General features: G+C 42.7%; 1 protein-coding gene across 4 annotated transcripts in view; it reads left to right on the forward strand.

The window, feature by feature from the left end:
- Positions 1–14394, forward strand: part of E75 (ecdysone-induced protein 75) — a 97713-nt gene extending 83319 nt beyond the window's left edge. For 3 of the 4 annotated variants that reach the window (XM_018511829.1, XM_018511830.1, XM_018511828.1), the window contains exons 3-5: positions 6642–6786; positions 9926–10167; positions 10526–14394. In XM_018511829.1, coding sequence (XP_018367331.1) covers positions 6642–6786; positions 9926–10167; positions 10526–12496 — 2358 coding nt within the window. In that variant the 3' untranslated portion in view covers positions 12497–14394. Of the gene's footprint in view, positions 1–6641; positions 6787–9279; positions 9423–9925; positions 10168–10525 lie in introns of those variants that run through there. The other variant, XM_018511831.1, reaches the window with a different exon arrangement.
- The last annotated feature ends 4757 nt before the right edge of the window (positions 14395–19151 follow it).

Raw genomic sequence — 19151 nt, forward strand, 5'->3', positions numbered from 1 at the left:
CAACTAAGCCTCAATGGTCAAAGAATTTTGAAATGTCATTCAAACTGAATTACTTTGCAATTTAATTGTCTTCTCAATGTACCCGTAGGCGTTGAAATATGGAATTTTTCTTTGCCACGAGAAACTTTTCGAGCTGTCTAAATTGTAATAAGATCGATGTCTTTTGTTTCGCTTGTACGCGTCGACTCGGCCGGAAGCGGATAGTAGGGTCAGCACCGGCTATCGACGCGTTTTAGGAAGTGAAGGAATGGCGCCACTACCCACCGCCGGTTTTACCATCTCCATAACCGCGCGATGTAGTGGAGGTGGTCTGGGTGGTCATGCTACCAGGTACCGTGCATCGTTCACGCTCGTAGATCGACTTAGACCACTCGTGCAACAACTTCGTGCCATCGTCTTTCTTCTAATCGTATTTCACGTTATTTATTTTAATTCTTTTTATAAAATATATATACTTATACAAAGTATATTTCCTATTCAAATACATTCATCACACAGATTATATGATATTATTTATCTCTTATGGCCAATTTCTTCATCGCTAGATATTTCCCAGATATCTCATGAATAAAGTTATCTAGAAATGAAAAAATTGACCATAAAAGATAAAGTTGTCGGCAATTTATCTAGAGGTGAAGAAATTAGCTATTAGAAAATTTGTTTGTAAAATTGTTGAAAACTTGTTGATAAAAGGACTTGCTCTCTTTTTAAATTTAATAAAAGAACTTAAAGAACTTGATAATGTTACAGATAAAAATATGATATGAGAGAATGATTAAGAGATTAAAATCTTTCGATGTTTATAAATCTTGCTAGCCTTTATTTATATTTATTGTTGTTTTGCAAAAGTGATTATATCCACATAATACATTTATCCAAGGGATCTTCTGAGAACGTTTTTAGAATCGTAGGAATGTTTTACCTATAAGTTTGTGCTGTACAGATATGTATGTATAAATACATAGAATATAAATGAGGAAATTCAATTTAATAGAATGTAATATAGCCATACATTGCTTAAAAACATTTCTTTGAAAACGTTCTATAATAATGTAATAATTTGTCAATTACTGTATTTGAATGTATTTGAATGTATTGTCAATTATTGTGATGATTGTATTTGAATATAATACAATTTGTTCTGGCGGTTTTTTTCATTTAAATAATCGAACGGAACCGTCAATAGAGACATCCCGCCGCGCTGCAGAGGAACCAAGGATGGTAAACCCAAAAGAGAGGACATGAAAGAGAGAGTTAGGGTCTACCGAAAAACCAAGATGATGATTACCGTGGGGAAGCGAAAGTATTTTTCAACCTAGCAGCAGGTACTCCTGCTTTCGTTGCTCCTATTGTAGGCATAGGAAAAAGACCTACATCAACCACATTCTATATGAAACACCTGACTAAGAATTTTTCTTTCTCCCGTCTTCTCCGTCTTCGATATAATGTCATCCTCCTGCTTCTGTAACGTCGTTCCGATGGTTGAAATTCACTGAAGAGACTAATCGCTCAGACAAAGAGTCATGGTCTCCGACTGGTTGACTAGGTCAGTAACTTATAGCCGCAACGCCGTAAGAGGCACTAAGCCGAACGAGTCTCCACCGAGTGACCTAGCCGCTAGCGGTAGAGCGTCTTAAAGTACTGAAAGAGGGGCTTGTGGAAAGGGAAGAGAACGCGGAAGAGTGTTGGATATCTTTAAGACTAGGTCGCTCGGTCACACCACTACACAGTTGCACTATTTCGCTCTACCGTCTCATCAGAACGCTACTTTTCTCTTCGCATCATAGACCGCACTACTGAAATATTAATTTCGTTAGAAAAAAAAATCTTACTGACGCAACATGTAAAACGTCATATGACTGTCAAGAAAGCCAGTACGATATTCCTGTATATACTTATTATTGTTATTATTATTTAATAGATTCGGAAATATTTCAGAAATAGACCAAAACTGACACAAAAGACAAAGAAATTTTGAAGTGTCAAGATTCAAGAACCAAAAATATCTAAATCTTCTTCTAATATGAGATAAATCAACTTAAAAGCTGTGATAACAGTACCGAGTATTTCAACCTCCTCTAATTTATTGAGGAATAAAACTCCTCAATTTATTAAAGGATCATGCAGGAGAATGAAATAGAAGCTGTATTTTGAATATTTTAGATCAATTTGAGTTAAATCGATTGCAGTTCAAGAATAGTCGAATGGCGCTATTATCGCTCTACTCTTGCCATCATAACGGTACATATCGCTGCGAATTAGATTTGAAATAAATATAATTTCCACGGCAGTTTTTCATTAGTATAACGTGCTTTAACTTGTAAAACATAGATATGATCTCATTAAACATCTTTCAATCCTATATTATCGTTGAATTTGAGCTTTTGATTAAAAACATTTTTAACTCAAAATAGGAAAATATAAAAACTATATAATGTTTGATGTATAAAACTCCAGTAAACCAACTGAAATTCTAAAACGAAAAGTTGAAGTTCTTACGTGGTCAATTTTCTCGAAGGTATTAGAAATTATTATTTAGGGGACGAATGAAACTTTTTAGCAATATGGAGCTCCTCTTTAAATCTTTGTGATACAAAACAATCGGTGGAGGTGCACGTCGGTGCTTTTTCCGGAGGGTTGAAATCAGGCGACCGGTGCATTAACCCTCCGGTCGTCGACCCTTCGAGCCAGTTACGTCACTCTCCCTCTCCTCCTCCTCCTCCTCTCTCATGCCCTCACCGCCTCATGCCCACACCCCCTTCCCATAGGGAAGCCTTCCCCCACTCTCCCCTCCTCTCTCGGGTAACCGTCATTTTTGACGTCGTAACGAGTCGCGATCTCATTTTCATTTGATTGCGCGAGTATTTCGGTGCTCGCTTGAGGTTACCGACCCCGGTGCATCTACTTTAGAATCGGGTCAGCCGCTTATTATCGTGGTAGGTGTTCGCTCGACGTGGTATTTGTCCACCGAAGCGGGAGCTCTTCGAGATAACGCTTCCCCGCAGGGCGAAATCGGACCGCCGCAATTTTTACACCCGATAAATTCGTCCCGCGAAACACGATATCATCAGCGAACAGTATAATGGATTACTTCTATGCCGCTATACATACGTCACTCCGCTTGATGCGTTAGCGAGCATTACGACTTCTGGAAGGATTTGGAATTCATAGGGGTAAATGCCGTTGTGCAAATTAACAATAATTGATTGTCACAACGACAAGATCAAACAGGCATTTCCAGAAAAAAGTTCAACTAATTCGTAATCATTTACAGATCATTTCACAGGGACATGAGTGCCAACAGAATTTTTATTATGATCCATAAATACTAATATGATGATCCATCGATACTAATGTATGACCGCAGTGATTTAGCAAGTCTCTCATTTACGGAAAATCAATCAAAATTGTACCTTTACAACTAAATCGCCGTTATATATATATATATCATTCGGTAATATCAGTAGAGTACAAAACTGTGCGCACGGGAGCAAACCATCTCTGACCTCTGCGATCGACTTTACCGATATCGATGCCCGGGCAACAGAACGGAACGGCAAATTCTTGGGGTCGTAGGAGAGTGCTAGAACGAGCTAGCGAACGAGCGAGCGGTTAATGCCCCCGAGCAGAGCGGAGAGTGTCGCGACTGTTGGAGCGGCGCGCACGCGCACGCGCGCGTGTTACGTACGTCACCGTTACTCCGTTTCGCGTCCTCCTCTCTCCCTCTTTGGCATCAAACCTCCTACTTTTACTATGGTACCTCACGCCCCCACTCTTCGCGTGGTAGCAGATACGCTCACCTTCCCCTACCGTCCCTCAGACAGAGATCGCCGTCCCTCTTCTCCCTCCTCCCCCTGTTCGTTGCAGCAGTCGTGCGCTCCGGTCGTTGGCCCCGCGACCACATCGTGTGTATATCCCACACTCTCTTCACTTATATATGTGCAGTGTGCACGTATATGCAAGCGTGTAACGCTTATACAACCCCGTACCACCGTCACCGACCGACGTCTCTCTTCTGCCAGCTACTAGTGTCGTCGCTGGCAGAACTTCCACGGAAAATAAAATTGGAACTTCAACGGCCGTCGCGTCGCGTCGCGCGTCGGCCGGACAACGACGGTTCCGCTAAATCGTGAAGATAATCTTCGCGCGATACCATCCCAGATGGAATCACGAAAATCTCCGATGTCAATTTTTACGTACATCGTACATTACCGTGTAACGCGATACTTTATTGCGTATTTCAATTTCAATTTCAAAAAATTAAAGAATTTTTCATACAATTCTTTTAAACGTAATATAGTCCGCTCTTTAGTAGTAATTAATTTCTCTGTTAAATAAGGTCTTGCGGAAATGAGATTTTTTTTCTTGTTGCGGAATTGAGAATAGAGAATAACAGAACTTTCTCGACTCGGCGAAAGTTTCATTTAATTCTCCTCTCGACGCATTTTTCCTGAAACTATTGTTGAATTCAGTGCTCGCTGTTGCAATTGTTAAGTAAAGGCGAAAACATTTCTATCGCTAGTATTCAAAATTATCATATTTGTATGGAATTTACGCAAAAATAGTAAGATTATGAGATCCGAAATAATTTGTAGTTGAGATAAAATATTATATCATTCTCTAGCCTCTTACAAGGATTTTAAGGAGAATAAGACGCGTGCGCAAAGGAACATTCGTAACTTGAGGTAGCGCACGAAGGTGGTCGCCCCCTGACCCGTCACGGGCCATGCACGGTTCGAGAGATCGATGCACCGCATTCCCCCACACACCTCCTTCACCCTTTGCTCGTTGGATTCCCGACGACCGAGAGGTTCAACAGGGGTTGCTGGCTTCGTCCGGGCACGATGATAATTCATGGCTCGATAGTATTTCGCTGCAATTCCGATGATTTTTCGCAAAAAGAAATTGCTTCGAATCAAAAAGATTTTGTAGGTCCACCAAAGAAACTGAAGATGTAATTATTGAAGTATTTTCACAATTATTTTCGAGAGATTATTTTAAACATGATATTTGAGAGATACATTACAATAATAGTTAAATTCCAAAAAGTGAATCTTAATTTAAAAATTTGATTCATCTATAGACTATACGTTATATCGTTTGAAACAAGCTACCTTCTTCCGTACGAAAGATCGAAGACGTATTTTGCCACCAAACTCAACCGGTTAGAATCGAAGGCAGCGATGCTTAACATTGGCAACGCTGACAGTTCATTGACTTGCATCAAACGCTCGCGCCGATTGACAGCCCGGGCGCGGAGGTGCAACGGTACATCGTTCTCTCGATGAGCTCCGCACGAAGTTGAGGTAGGCGAGGTCGCGCATCTGACGTCACGGCAGAGTTACTCGGCGACGAGCATCGCCAACTTTTCGTATGCGTACGTGCTTCGACGTATACTCGCGGTCGTCGACGCGACGTCGACGACGACGACGACGACGACGACGACGACGACATGACGAACACAGAAACATATAGAAGCTTCACGAAGGGTCCCCCACGCGTTGCATGTTACGTAATCGTCTCGCGAGGTCGTTGACCGATACACAACGGGAAGTTCCTTTATACTATAACCTACCCCTCTCTCAATTTTTATTTATTCCGAAACTCTCAGCTTCTTCATAGCTCCGAGCGATTAACGAGATAATCGGGATCGGGAGTAAAGATAAAAATGAATAGAGACATAAATAGAGACAAGGGATTTGTATATTCACACTTATTTGCGAGTAGGAGTAGGTGGATATTAGAGGAGTATCAACGCGAGGGTAGGAACCGAGAAGTGGAGGTAGGGCAGGTCGCTCGGAGAGGGTGGCTCCTCCGGTTGGTAGGTGGGGAGGAGGGAGGGAAGAAACCCGTTAGTAGAGCGCCCGCGAGCCTCTATGGTAGCGCTCGTAGCTCGTAGTAGATACGACGAAGAGGACATCATCTAGGGTTCACTCCAGCGCGAGTGAGAGAAACTGGAAACTGGAGAAAGAGAGAACCCAAAGAGGGAGACGGCCGAGGAGCGCCAGTCCGCGCAAGGGGGACTCTCACTTTCACGCGGTGAACTGCGGGTGAACGTCCGGGAATTGGGTCACAGTGTCCCCCACCTCGGTACGCCAGAGGCAATGTGCCGAGGCTCTATGTTCTCTGTGCTAGAAAGAGCCAGTCCACAGCCAAGCTTCGATACAAACGGTCGCTTCTTTCCCCTACGAAACTCGCGTTGTACTTAGGTACGCGAGCGTTCCTCACCGTGGAGCCGAGTATCCGAGAAGAGACTCCACGCGGGTTTGGTGAACGCGAATTACCAAAGTTCATGTGAGGACAGTGACTGATGCAAAAGCGACCAAAGATCAATTTCCCGTTTTCGCAGAGAATACTCGAACTTAGGTAGCGTCATTAGTTTCGAACCGAAGGATACGTATAACAAGTGATAATCATTTGCGTGTTAATCCACGCGATCCCACCAAACGGTGGCGTTATATTCGTCATATATTCGTTCAGTTCGTTAGACGCCGTGCGATTTTTATCTCAGCTGGAGTGAATTAATGGGGTGCTTGTGCGAATGTGATTTGGCCGCCCCGCGTTCGGGGACCGATTGCTCATCGGGGTCTTCGTCGGACAGTGACGGTCAGATTGACGAGGGTTTTGTTGGTGATTCGCAGGGCTTCTTTCGTCGGAGCATCCAGCAAAAGATTCAGTATCGTCCGTGCACCAAGAATCAACAGTGCAGCATCCTCCGAATCAACAGAAATCGCTGTCAATATTGCCGTCTCAAAAAGTGCATCGCTGTCGGCATGAGTCGTGATGGTGAGTCTTTTCACTATTTTATTTATGAGAATAAATTTTCTAGTTTTAAATAAAATTTCATGTAAATTTATCATTGTTGAAAGAAATGTTGCGAATTATCTCAAATAATTTGGCCTTTATCCTAGTCAATAGTTGAAACAAATTCTAAAATGTAATGGAATATATTGTTTCGATTTTTAAAAAAAAATCGCTATGTCGCCAATTCCGTAAACATATTTGCAAACTTAGCGCGTCCTTTTGATCAAAATTTGTTGTTACGCCAATTAGATAAAGCATCGCATATTTCTTCTTTCGCGCGTCATAATATTCTCCGTAAAAGAGTTTCTAAAATTTAATTTGCCGGGTCATTGACCGTTTGCGTAACGTCGTTCCTCGCGACACGATGGAGTGTCGCAACGGGCGAAAGTGGCCAATTCGCCGTTTGAGAAAGCAACAGCGATTATCTTTCAATTGGCGTAATCAGATCTTGCTTTCTTTTCGACGAATTAATAAAATCCTGGTCGCGCTTTTTTATCGAATAATCGGTATCGCAGCTGCGCGGGATGCTGCACAGCATCTCCCGCCCGGATCATTGACCTAGGTCGTCGACATGTCGCGCGGGCGCCAAAATACACACACACACACACACACACACACACACACACACACACACACACACACACACACACACACACACACACACACACAAACAATATATGTCGCGTTCTTCCGATAAAATTAGAACGCGTTCCTCTCTAAATGACTATAAAAGTGTATATTTTTATCATTTTTGCGGATTAATTCACGTAGATGCGATTTTTCAAATAGTTACGATGTGGCTCGAGTATAGTAAAAAATAAAATTGGTTTACCCATCACAAACGCGTATGACAAGAAAATGATTTTTCGTCTGAAAAATCAGTGCGAAAAAGTACGCCTATCAGTATCAACGCGATTCGCGGGGTCAATAGACGGCCGTTGCTCGTCTGGCGGGTGACTTGGTATCCGTAGAAAGAGTACCGCTACTCGCCGCTACGTCCCCCGGTGATCCTCCCACCTTCTTCCACCCTCCTTTCCCAGCTACCGCGCCTCCGTCGTCGTTCTCTCATTCCCCACCTCAAGCGAACGATCGTTGTCGCTTGCTTGGCTTCTTCGGTCGTGGAACGCAACTCTCCCCCACCGACGGCGATAGTGCGCTGTCGCGTGGCGCTACACTCCGTGCGGAGACCTCGCGAACTTTGCTTCCTAACTACATTCCCCTTCCTCGATACCGCTCCTCTCCTTCATCGATCTCCCCTCTTCCTACATCATCTGAATCTACCTGGCTGGTAGGCGCATGCTCTCGTCGCGGGCTACCGTCTGGCCAGAGCTGTACGTGACTAACTGGTCATAACGCTTCAAGCCTTGCTACGAACAACTTGTCGACATCCTTATCATGACCGGGCACATCTTTTTTTTCCATTTTTGTCGCGTTGTACTTGGAGAGTTATGACAAATAATTATAAAGAACATTGTAAATTTTTATAAATACGATTTTAACGACTAGGTTTTGTACCGTGAGATGAAATGAGTTAAAAAAACGAACTTGGTGCGGAATTGATAAATTCCAAATTAAAAGAACAAATATGTTGGAAATTGCACTTTTGATTACTGATCAAATCTCTGTACTCTTCGCGTAGGGCAGTTTGATTTTGTTACACGATATACTACATCATTACATCAGATATGATCTTCCGTTAATATCCCGTTAACCGCTCTCGTGATTAGATTAGTCGTAACTAAAGTTTATACAAAACTTTGTATGTTTGCTAAAGATTGAAGATGATAACAAATTAAATGAATAGTTCGCTTTAGCTCATAGGACTAGCACGTCCTTAACATTAAAGATCGATAGTCCGCAAATAGATAAAGCTGACTATCGACAGCTGGTGACAGAGCAGGTAACCTAGCAAAGGGGTTGCACAAGGTCGTCGAGGGTAAGTTACCCCCGACAAAGGAAATTCGCATCTGCGCATAGAGAAATTCAACTATCTCCCTCACTCTTTGCGCCGGGTGCTACGGCTTGACGCGTCGTACATTTGCTCGTTATATAGTGTATATAGGTCGGCGGTACGCCTCGTGCGGCTGTCGCTGAAACCAAGTTCAAGGCCAAAGGCTCGGCAAAGGCCACATTCGCGCGCGATGGTGGGGGTCGTTGATGGTTGAATAAGTGGAGGGGCTGTTGAACGCAACCGCGGAACATCACTCAGTCGGCGGTGATGCTGTCTCGTGTTTGCACGCGTACCGTAGTCGCGCTCGTTTTTCAAACTCTGAGCGGCAAACCTCTCCGTCATAGCCACGCGCTATTTTCGCGCAGTGCGATCGCTTGGAGTGACCCGCGACTCGCGAGTCAGCCGAGAGGATCGTTCGTGGCTTATCAGTCAAGAACACGCAACCTTAGAGTCAAGGAGTCCCTCGCGTACAGAGTGTGGCAACCGCGGCGTCAGGCGGCAGGTGATCTGGTGCTGATAGAGAAGTCAACTTCACGTGCGTGAAAGTGTGATAAAATCAAAAATTATTCCGAGATTTAACGTGATACGTTTCCCTGAACCGTCATGGGAGACGAGTTACCGATTCTGAAAGGGATCCTCAACGGAGTAGTCAACTATCACAATGCACGTAGGTGTCCCTTTGATGAAATGATAACGATACCGACGATTAGAGCGATTTCGATAGCGATAAAACGTTTAGCGTACTTTCTAATTGAAGATTCGCATAACGCGCAGCACTGCGAAGTAGCTAGTGCGCGCGTGAGCGCGCGCGGCACTTTCATCTCTCCCGCGAGAAAGTCGTGCGCTTTCCCCTCTGACTTTTTTTCACCTTTGGCGCGAAACCATATCTGGTGTGACGGTACTCACGCTTTGAATAGCCGGTCGGTTTTACCGTGATCGAGAGTCGCCGTTTCTTTCGACTCTCTCGTCTACGGCCTATGCGAACATCACGCGAGTGCCGACATTCGTTTATGCGAAGGTCATCTCGCGATAGCGGTCGGGTCCGTTGCATGATTCACTCATTGATCGCATTAACTATTTATCGCCGTCCTTCCTTTTGCGTGCGACGTACAAGCGAGCGTCAAATCAACATACATCTAACCCTTCGATTTTGCCTGTTTCTGATTACAGCGGTACGATTCGGCCGCGTGCCCAAGCGAGAGAAGGCCAGGATTCTGGCTGCTATGCAGCAGAGCTCCCACAGCCGTTCTCAAGAGAAGGCGGTAGCGGCCGAGTTAGAGGATGAACAACGTTTGCTCACAACTGTGGTGCGAGCCCATATCGACACATGCGACTTCACCAGGGATAAAGTGGCCCCGATCCTCGCTAGAGCCCGCGAGACCCCCAACTACACCGCATGTCCACCAACCTTGGTAAACAAGCCCGATCTATTCTCTTGACATTGACGCGAGAGTTACGCAAGCCATTCGCTTCGCTTTGAGATTTGAGCGGTCGGCATGTACGCTGACGTCAATAACTACGGGGGCCTTGGGCCGTCTTGATCTTTCGAGCGTTCTACGCGGAAATCGTGCGAGAACCAGGCGACCTCGGCGAAGGAGGAAGCGAGATCCGACGAGAGCGTGTAAATCGCCTCGTCTCATCCCGTCTCGTTCCGCCACGCGAGGACGCCTGGTATGCTCTTCCGAGTACCAATAACGATACATGCGACCTTCAGCATGATTTAACGATTCGTTGCCTCCTGACCTTGGAATTTGGTTCTTTCTGTTATAGGCATGCCCCTTGAATCCTAATCCGCAACCATTGACCGGGCAGCAAGAGTTACTTCAAGACTTCTCCAAAAGGTTCTCGCCGGCCATACGCGGTGTCGTGGAATTTGCGAAACGCATACCTGGATTCAACCTGCTGGCACAGGACGACCAGGTCACTCTATTGAAGGCCGGCGTTTTCGAGGTGTTGCTCGTGCGACTGGCCTGCATGTTCGATGGTCAAACGAACAGTATGATCTGCTTAAACGGCCAAGTGCTCAAACGAGAGTCCATCCATAATAGCAGTAATGCGCGATTCCTAATGGACTCGATGTTCGACTTCGCCGAAAGAGTTAATTCCTTGCGATTATCCGACGCTGAATTGGGACTGTTCTGTTCGGTTGTGGTGATCGCCGCCGACAGACCTGGGCTTCGCAATACCGAACTGGTCGAACGTATGCACAATAAACTTCGAAACGCTTTACAGACGGTACTAGCACAGAACCATCCTCAGCATCCTGACATACTCCGTGAATTATTAAAGAAAATACCCGACCTAAAAACTCTCAATACCCTCCACTCTGAAAAGTTGCTGGCTTTCAAAATGACTGAGCAGCAACAGCAGTTGCAGGCTCAACAACAACATCAACAGCAACAACAAACACAACACGTCATCACTCCTCAACAACAGCCGCATTGGCCAATGGAAGAGGAACCTCCGGCCTCCTGGGGTTCCGCTTCGGACGTAACTTTAGACGAAGCGGTAAAGAGCCCACTGGGTAGCGTGTCGAGCACCGAAAGCACCTGCAGTGGCGAAGTTGCCTCCTTGACGGAATACCATCCAGTACCACCGCCAAGTGGTCACCATGCGTCGAGCGCGCCTCTTCTAGCTGCTACCCTAGCCGGTGGACTCTGTCCGCATAGACGGCGTGCGAACTCTGGCAGTACTAGTTCCGGCGATGACGAACTTCATCGTTCTACTATATCGAAGACCCCACAGCCGCCACAGTGTCGCAGTTTTCGTAAATTGGATTCACCGAGTGATAGCGGAATTGAGTCTGGTACCGAGAAACCTGATAAACCGGCCAGCAGCAGTGCCAGCAGCGCTCCCACATCTGTGTGCTCGAGTCCACGCTCAGAGGACAAGGAAGTCGAGGACATGCCGGTGCTGAAGCGCGTACTTCAGGCACCACCTTTGTATGATACCAACTCACTGATGGACGAGGCTTACAAGCCCCACAAGAAGTTCCGCGCTTTGCGCCAGAAGGATAGTGCCGAGGCTGAGCCGGCCGTAATAGTTCAGCACACACAGTCTCAATTGCATCTACATCTAACTTCGCCACCAGCGCGCAGTCCGCCCACACAAACGACACAATCCCAGTGCCCGCAAACCGCGAGTTTGCTCAGCAGCACGCATTCCACTCTCGCGAGAAGCCTAATGGAGGGCCCGCGGATGACAGCGGAACAACTGAAGCGTACAGACATCATACACAACTATATAATGCGGGGCGAGGCTAGTCCCAGATCTCCGACAGCATCGCCGTCGCCCGCGGAACAATGCGCATCGACGACTACCATAACCACACGTTCGACACAAGGATCTCAAGGTCTGCTGCAATGCGCTACCACGAGCTATTCGAACAGATGGCCGGCCACTTCGGTGATCACGACGACAACAGGTGCGCGACAACAGCAGCAGCAGCAGCAACAACAGCAGTCTTCCTCGGATTATCTCGCTGTTGCCAACTCTCCGGCTTCGTCTCCGCGGTACCTCTCCGCAGCGGCAACTAGTAGTACGAGCACGAGTCCGAGACCAACGTCGAGTACGGCGGCTACGTTATCGGTGTTATCGGGCTGTCCGAGCAACATGATGGAGCTGCAGGTTGATATCGCGGACAGCCAGCAACCGCTGAACTTGTCCAAGAAATCGCCATCCCCATCACCATCACCTAGACCGCTCGTTGGGCCCTGCAAGGCCCTCTCTCTCGAAGCGTAGTGTTCTCGCGAGCTCAAGTGATTTCCCGTAACATGCACTGACGTGCGCGCGCACGAAACCGGGATGTTTGATCCATTAATCATCAACCGGCGGAAACTCGTTGTCGCGACGCGATACAACCTTCCCCGGCCCTCAACTAGAAACGAAAGTGCCAGGACGCTCTGAGCGCGTGACAAACCAAATAATTTATTAATTTAAACTACTTATCGCTAAAATCACGCGAGAAAGGAGGTGGAGGTTACGGAGGAATGGACAGGGTACATCTCCGTGTATAATCACGAGGAAGACAGACATTCAGAGTGGCGGGTTGTTTTTTTCGAGTGCGCGAAATGACGATGAATGGACACTTGCATAAAAGTGCCGATTCGATGAAAGCAACAGTGCTGTGTAGGAGAGCCACCTATCCACCTAAAACTACCCATCTACCTGTCTACCTACCTAAAACCTATCTGCTCTAGGTGTATATCTAGAAGATAGAGCATCTACGATGGAAAAAAAAAACAAAGGTTGAGTGTTACAGAAATTAATAATCTATCTACATGTGATAATCATGGAAATCGCGCATCCTGTACAGTCTCCACCTCATTCATTGATCATCTACTCTACTATAATTATTAAATATTATGAAACTAATTAATATTATTGTAATATGTGTAAGGTATCATAACCGTAAAAAATTATCATTTCGTGTACGTGTAGAAAAAGATGCGTATGATACTCTTGTGTGAATGATGAAAGGCAGACATACGGAATGAATGGGAAAAAGAGAGAATGAATGACGGATGAGCGTGCTTGTGCAAATGAATCGGGGCAAATCGAAAAGCTTCTTGATCGCGGTGGCAACCGAGAATGAAGATCGCGTACGCGATTTTAAAGAATTAAGCGTTTTGTTATGAGACTGATCGGCCCGCCGCGGCCACCAGTTTGCAATTACCGTACCTTTATATTACATGTCGTGTCTCTTCGTCGGGAAGACGACGCGAGAAGTAATTATATCCTCTAATCGCGTCGTATCTAGCGAGATAGGTATCGTAGGCCCGCTTAAACGCGTTATACAATATTATGTGTTGTGTGTGCATGCATGAAAGTCAGATTAGATAGATCGAGACGGGATTGCGAAAGAGAAAGCGAGGAAAAGATAGTGAGTGAGAGAAGGAAGAGAAAGATAGAAAGGGAAAGAAGGAGAAAGAGAGAAGCCGCGGAGCGCTCGAGCAAAACGGAGTTCCGAGTAGAACTTCGAAACGCAGTGTAAATAGTAGATTTGTAAGGCTATGTGTTGGTAGGCGCGAGTGAACCTCTTCTGCTTCGAAAAAAAAAATCGTGAGAAAAAGTTAGAAGATACGCGGTGGGCCGCCGCCGACGTGTTGTTGAGACGCCCGCCCCGCCCCCTCCCCTTTAACCACCCAGCATATCCCAGTTCCAGCATGAACATCGCATCGAATACGCATACATTCACAACACGCTGAGTTGCGAGCGAGTAAAACCGATCTTGAAACAGTTGTAGAAACACTTATGCCCCCTTTCAAGATGGACTAGATTCTCTTGATTCGACCTAGAAGGAGCTCACTTTAATCATGTCCGATTTGAGTTTCGTATTAATTCGGTCCTCAAATTAACGATTTAAATAGAGTTGCAATAAAGTTCGATCAGATTAAAGAGAATCTACTCGTCAAGGAATGGGGCATTAAAAGCACATTCAATCTTCCGGCTAGAAATATAGCCTAGCCAGTTGTATTCCTAAACACCCATCCCTTCCTCCAGCTTAGAGGCCTCTGTATTTATTGTATCTAAAGAGAGAATGCATTTCCTTCGCCGTGTCGCATGTACCACGTTCACCTGTTTGTCCAAGCGAATCCTCGTAGAATCCTTCTGTCCTTACAAAAACACGCATACACACACACACAATATGGACACATTTACACACGACAGCAACATATATGCACACTGAGCGAACACTTATTCTTGTCCTCCTCCTTTCCCTCCCTCCCTCCCTCCCTCCCTTCCGCAGACAACCTAGCGTTGATATTCGTAATACTTGTTATGCATAAACTACACATAATTATTATAGTAAACGATACATAAAGTATGATATATTTCCCTATCCATTAAGAAGAATACAAACACAGCTGTTGTTTCTGGTGGAAAAAAACGAAAAATATGGATAAAATGTACTCTACTACATGCAAGAAATGCAGCCCCGCATATTGCCCAGTGAGCACGTCATTTTGTACGCTTGGGAGTTGTGAGGTCGTCTGAATAAACATTGTCTGGTGAATTATACATAAAAATATATTGTCTTCTTATTTATCTTTAATCCCACAATCTTCCGATTCTTCCAATAAGAAATTTGAGATCTCTCTTATCCTATCTTTTAAAGATGTTAAAATTCTTATCCAACAATATATCAGATTTTATTTATGTTTATTTTATTCATATAAACACAACAAAATTCCAATTTAAATTATCATTAACATATTTAATAATATACGTATACTTTCCAAATTAATATTAATGTGTAAGAAACAAAAAAGACTGAGCAGTTATAATTGCGCCTAGATTAATGTAATTATTCAAATATCAATAATCAGATATCTTGAATTTTGAATATTTAAAAAATATATCTTCACAAATAAACAATTTATATTAACCTAATTTTAAAAAATTCTCATTTGTGCGACTCATGCCATATATTAATTCGGCGATCATGCCATATATTAATTTGAGCTGGACGTCCTGATGTTCATATCTTTTTTTGTTGACACCTTGAACTTTTACACAGCCTTGGCAAGTATAATATTTAGATACGAATACGACTGGAATTTACGACCGCATTATCGAAGACGCCGATTACAACAAAAAACAAATTAAAATATCTTTACGCTTTTTATATTCTCAATTATAAATAATTATTCGCTCTCGAATAATCGATTAGATGGTGAAAAAAATGGTTATTCAAAAAGATCATTATTTCTATCCCTTATTTAATCATCCGTTTTATTCATTAGAAAAGAATAATATAACGAGAGTGCAATGCGTACGTTCAATTATGTAAATTTAATTATATATAAATTTAATATCGTAATCGATATGCAAGTGTTGATAGTTACAGGCATGCGAGTAATGGGGCTCTTCAATTGCGTTTTTCCATACTTTTTCCGCATAGAACCCGATACACAATCTCTCTCGTTGATCCACCGAATCCGCCTACGATGAGGTGCGGTATAACAGAAACGGTAGCCACCCCGCTCGCGTAAATACCTACATTGGAGGCGCGTGGCGCCCTGTGGGCGTCGGTTGCCACGCAACCTAGTTCTCGCTAACGTGAACTGTCCTATCGTGAACTCTGCACTTCGCTTCCACCGCATCATCATGTCGATGCGCTTCATCATAATTGCTATGTCACGCGAGGGCGTATTTTCGAATAAGGGTAAAAATGAGCGATTAACTAAAAATACCGACTGGATTGGGAAACTAATTATCCCCCTGATTTAGCTGCCATGTTCAAATTTATCTGACGTAAATATATTACGGCGCACACGATTAGCTTCACGACTCCAATAATAAATATATAATGAACATTATATGCTTTGTAGGTATATCTATGCCTCAGACAAATAGATATGATGTTTTATGTCTATAAGTTTCTATTTATACATACTTGAGTTTTGTTCATCGTTGTAAAAGATATGATCTTGAGATTGTAACGAGTCGTTAATCCGCGTTAATTCTCAAATGTCGGGGAGTCTCTCGAGTCTATATTTCTATCATTCGTCAGGCAGCGTATCGTCGCGTCACGGATTAAGCGGGCAAAAAGAAAATGAAGAGGAAGCTGCCGAGCAGAGATCAACAACAAGTCATCGACTAACAATAAACCATTCAGTAAAACTTACTGCAGAGTGTAATACGGTTAACCCGAAGGCCGCTCGTTAACCTGCTGATGCTTGCGTTATGAATATACAACCAATGCAATAGTTAAACGAAATATTGATTATAAATAACATTCTTTGCTTTTATTCTCAATTCTCTCGAATATATACCGGGAAATGACCAGTTTCGACTGTCTACTAGTGAGACGAATAAAAGTAATAAAGTTAATACTATTTATTGCCTTGTTGTCTCTTGTTGTTTCCTTATGTTGACATAGGGGGAGAGTACTAGCACAAGAGGGGATGCCGATCTCGTTGGATGTGTCTGCGACCTCGGCCGGAACCTTGAACGCGCTCCTTAGCTGAGACGCAGAGTGCGAAGGCTTTTATGCGTGGAAGGGGGGCGGAAGTGCGGGGGACGGATACGCGGCTCGTAATGTGAGGGCGTCCTGGAGGCTGAAACCCAGTCTGGGAATGTACTCTGCTTGTCCAGGGACAGCGCGCATTCTCTCAAACCAACACCAGTGGAAGGTAGCCTCGAACCACGCACGCCGTTGGTAGGATTCCATCACAAAGACAATGCCCACCATCGTGGCTTTCCGATAATTGGATTCTAAGTATAAAGCCAGCCCACAAACGTAAATCGCGAACGCAATCGGGATGATTCCCGACGGATTTACTCTCGCGATCGTAACTCCTGTGTTGTACGCTGCCACTAATTAAACTACGTAAAAACATTTTGTGGATAAGATTAAAATGTCCTTCTATATAGATTCATTTATGCCGTTTTTTGACTTTCCACAGAATAGATCGCAATCATAATATGACTCTAATTTTCAAAACTATTTGAAAAAAGTTAAGATGTAAATACATATATGTGATATAATTTGTATTAAATTTTTACAAGTTTATTATTTCATCTCTTTAAACAATAAAAACACCATGCATATTTCTGACTGATATAATTTCTTCTAAAATGATGTATTATATCGAGATACTTCCGTAATACTATGTGTAGAATGGAAATACCCTTTTTTTTTATTATTCAAAACGCTCTTCCGGGTTAACACACTTTTGTCCTTCACGACTTATTCCGTAGATCTTTGCCCTTCGATGGTCCTTGTTGCTCCTTTTACGCTCCAATTTTCCACGTAGCAAGGTCGCGACCCTCGAGAAAAACGCACTATCCTTACGCACGAAGTAAGCTCACTCTGATCCGGGTTTTTTCACCCCTCAACCAATCCGAAAATTTACGAGCGATATGGCCTTCGACCGTCTTTAAGAGGCACGTGCGTTGCCTCATGGAATTTAACCCTCCTCGCGAGTCTCTCCCCCGCCGATTCTCTCCAACGTCCTTTCAGTAAATCCCTTAGGGTCGCATTCGCATTCTTATAGGTCTCATCGCAAGATTTTAGACGTGCTAGAGTTGCCTTGATTATGTCTTCGTTAAATTCATTATGTATAATACGTGTGTATGTGTGTGCGCGCACATAGTTGTATTTAGAATATTTTAGAAAACATCTCTTTTTTTTAGAAATAGTACAATTTACCACTTCACTAATAACAGGTATTAAAAATAATTAGAAAATATAAATAATTAAAAACAAATTTTCGAATCTAATGATGAATCTAATCATTGATATTTAAACAGTACAAAACGTTTTAATTTTTTCGTACACGGAAAAAATTTCTCGTTATATTTTACCGCAAAATTCGTTAGAATTTTATCATGTTTAGTGATAAACGTGGAACTATTTAACAACCCATTAAATATTATCGGTAATAAGAAATAGGAATTTTTTAAATAAATAAAAGATATTTTATAAACTATTGGGTTGTGAAACAAAAAAATTCATAACGCTACGAACTTCAAACAGCTGTAATTTCGTTATAACTAAACGAAATTTAAATTTAAAACAGGATTTTTTAAAGCAAAAATATCTACTTTTGAAGAGTATATAGTAGCACTATGTATTTTGTGTTTGATAATTTTTACATATAGAAAATTACAAGCTAGACAAAATTGGAAATTTTTTGAGTAATTTGTGGACCTGTCATGTGCCTAAGAAAATTTTTTATTGTTTATCGTGAAAGTTTAAAGATTTCTCTATAAAATCGTTTTTTTTTATATTCCCAAGATTTTGTCTTCGGCGGTGCTGTGTATTGTTCATTCATTCACTGGTGAACGACTTAGAAATATTTTAGTAAAAATAAAAACATCAAACATCGACCAATTACCATGGTAAAATTATAAGTGTATGATAAAATTATAAGCAATGAACAATAAATTAAATTGAAAATATCATTGTATTGTAAAATTTACGTAAAATACTTTATTTCTTTATCATTACTTGGCACATCTATTCTATTTAAAACAATAAGGAATTAAATATAAACTGTTTAATATATTTAAAATTTTAAAATTATTAAAATTTTACTATACCTTTTAATAAAATCAATTAAATTAATATTTTATATTTTATTGTAAAAATATATTAACAAATCAGAAAGAATCACATAATCAAAATACGATGCTATTTTACAATTACCATGATTTTAAGGATAAATTCTAAGAGAAAGTTCTCTCTCAGGGAACGATTCTTCAATTTATATACTTGAAGTATAATTTCGTGAATTTCAAAATTCTTAACCGATTTTGGGAAATAAATAATGTCATCTTTTGTCATCTTTCATTATATTAATTTTAGAATAAAAGTATATAATATAGGATGGAAGGAGAAAGCATCAAGTTTTCATATAGGAAGCAATGAAGAATGAGTAGTTACACC

The sequence above is a fragment of the Trachymyrmex cornetzi genome, unplaced genomic scaffold, assembly GCF_001594075.2.
Source record: "Trachymyrmex cornetzi isolate Tcor2-1 unplaced genomic scaffold, Tcor1.1 scaffold388, whole genome shotgun sequence".
NCBI lineage: Eukaryota > Metazoa > Arthropoda > Insecta > Hymenoptera > Formicidae > Trachymyrmex > Trachymyrmex cornetzi.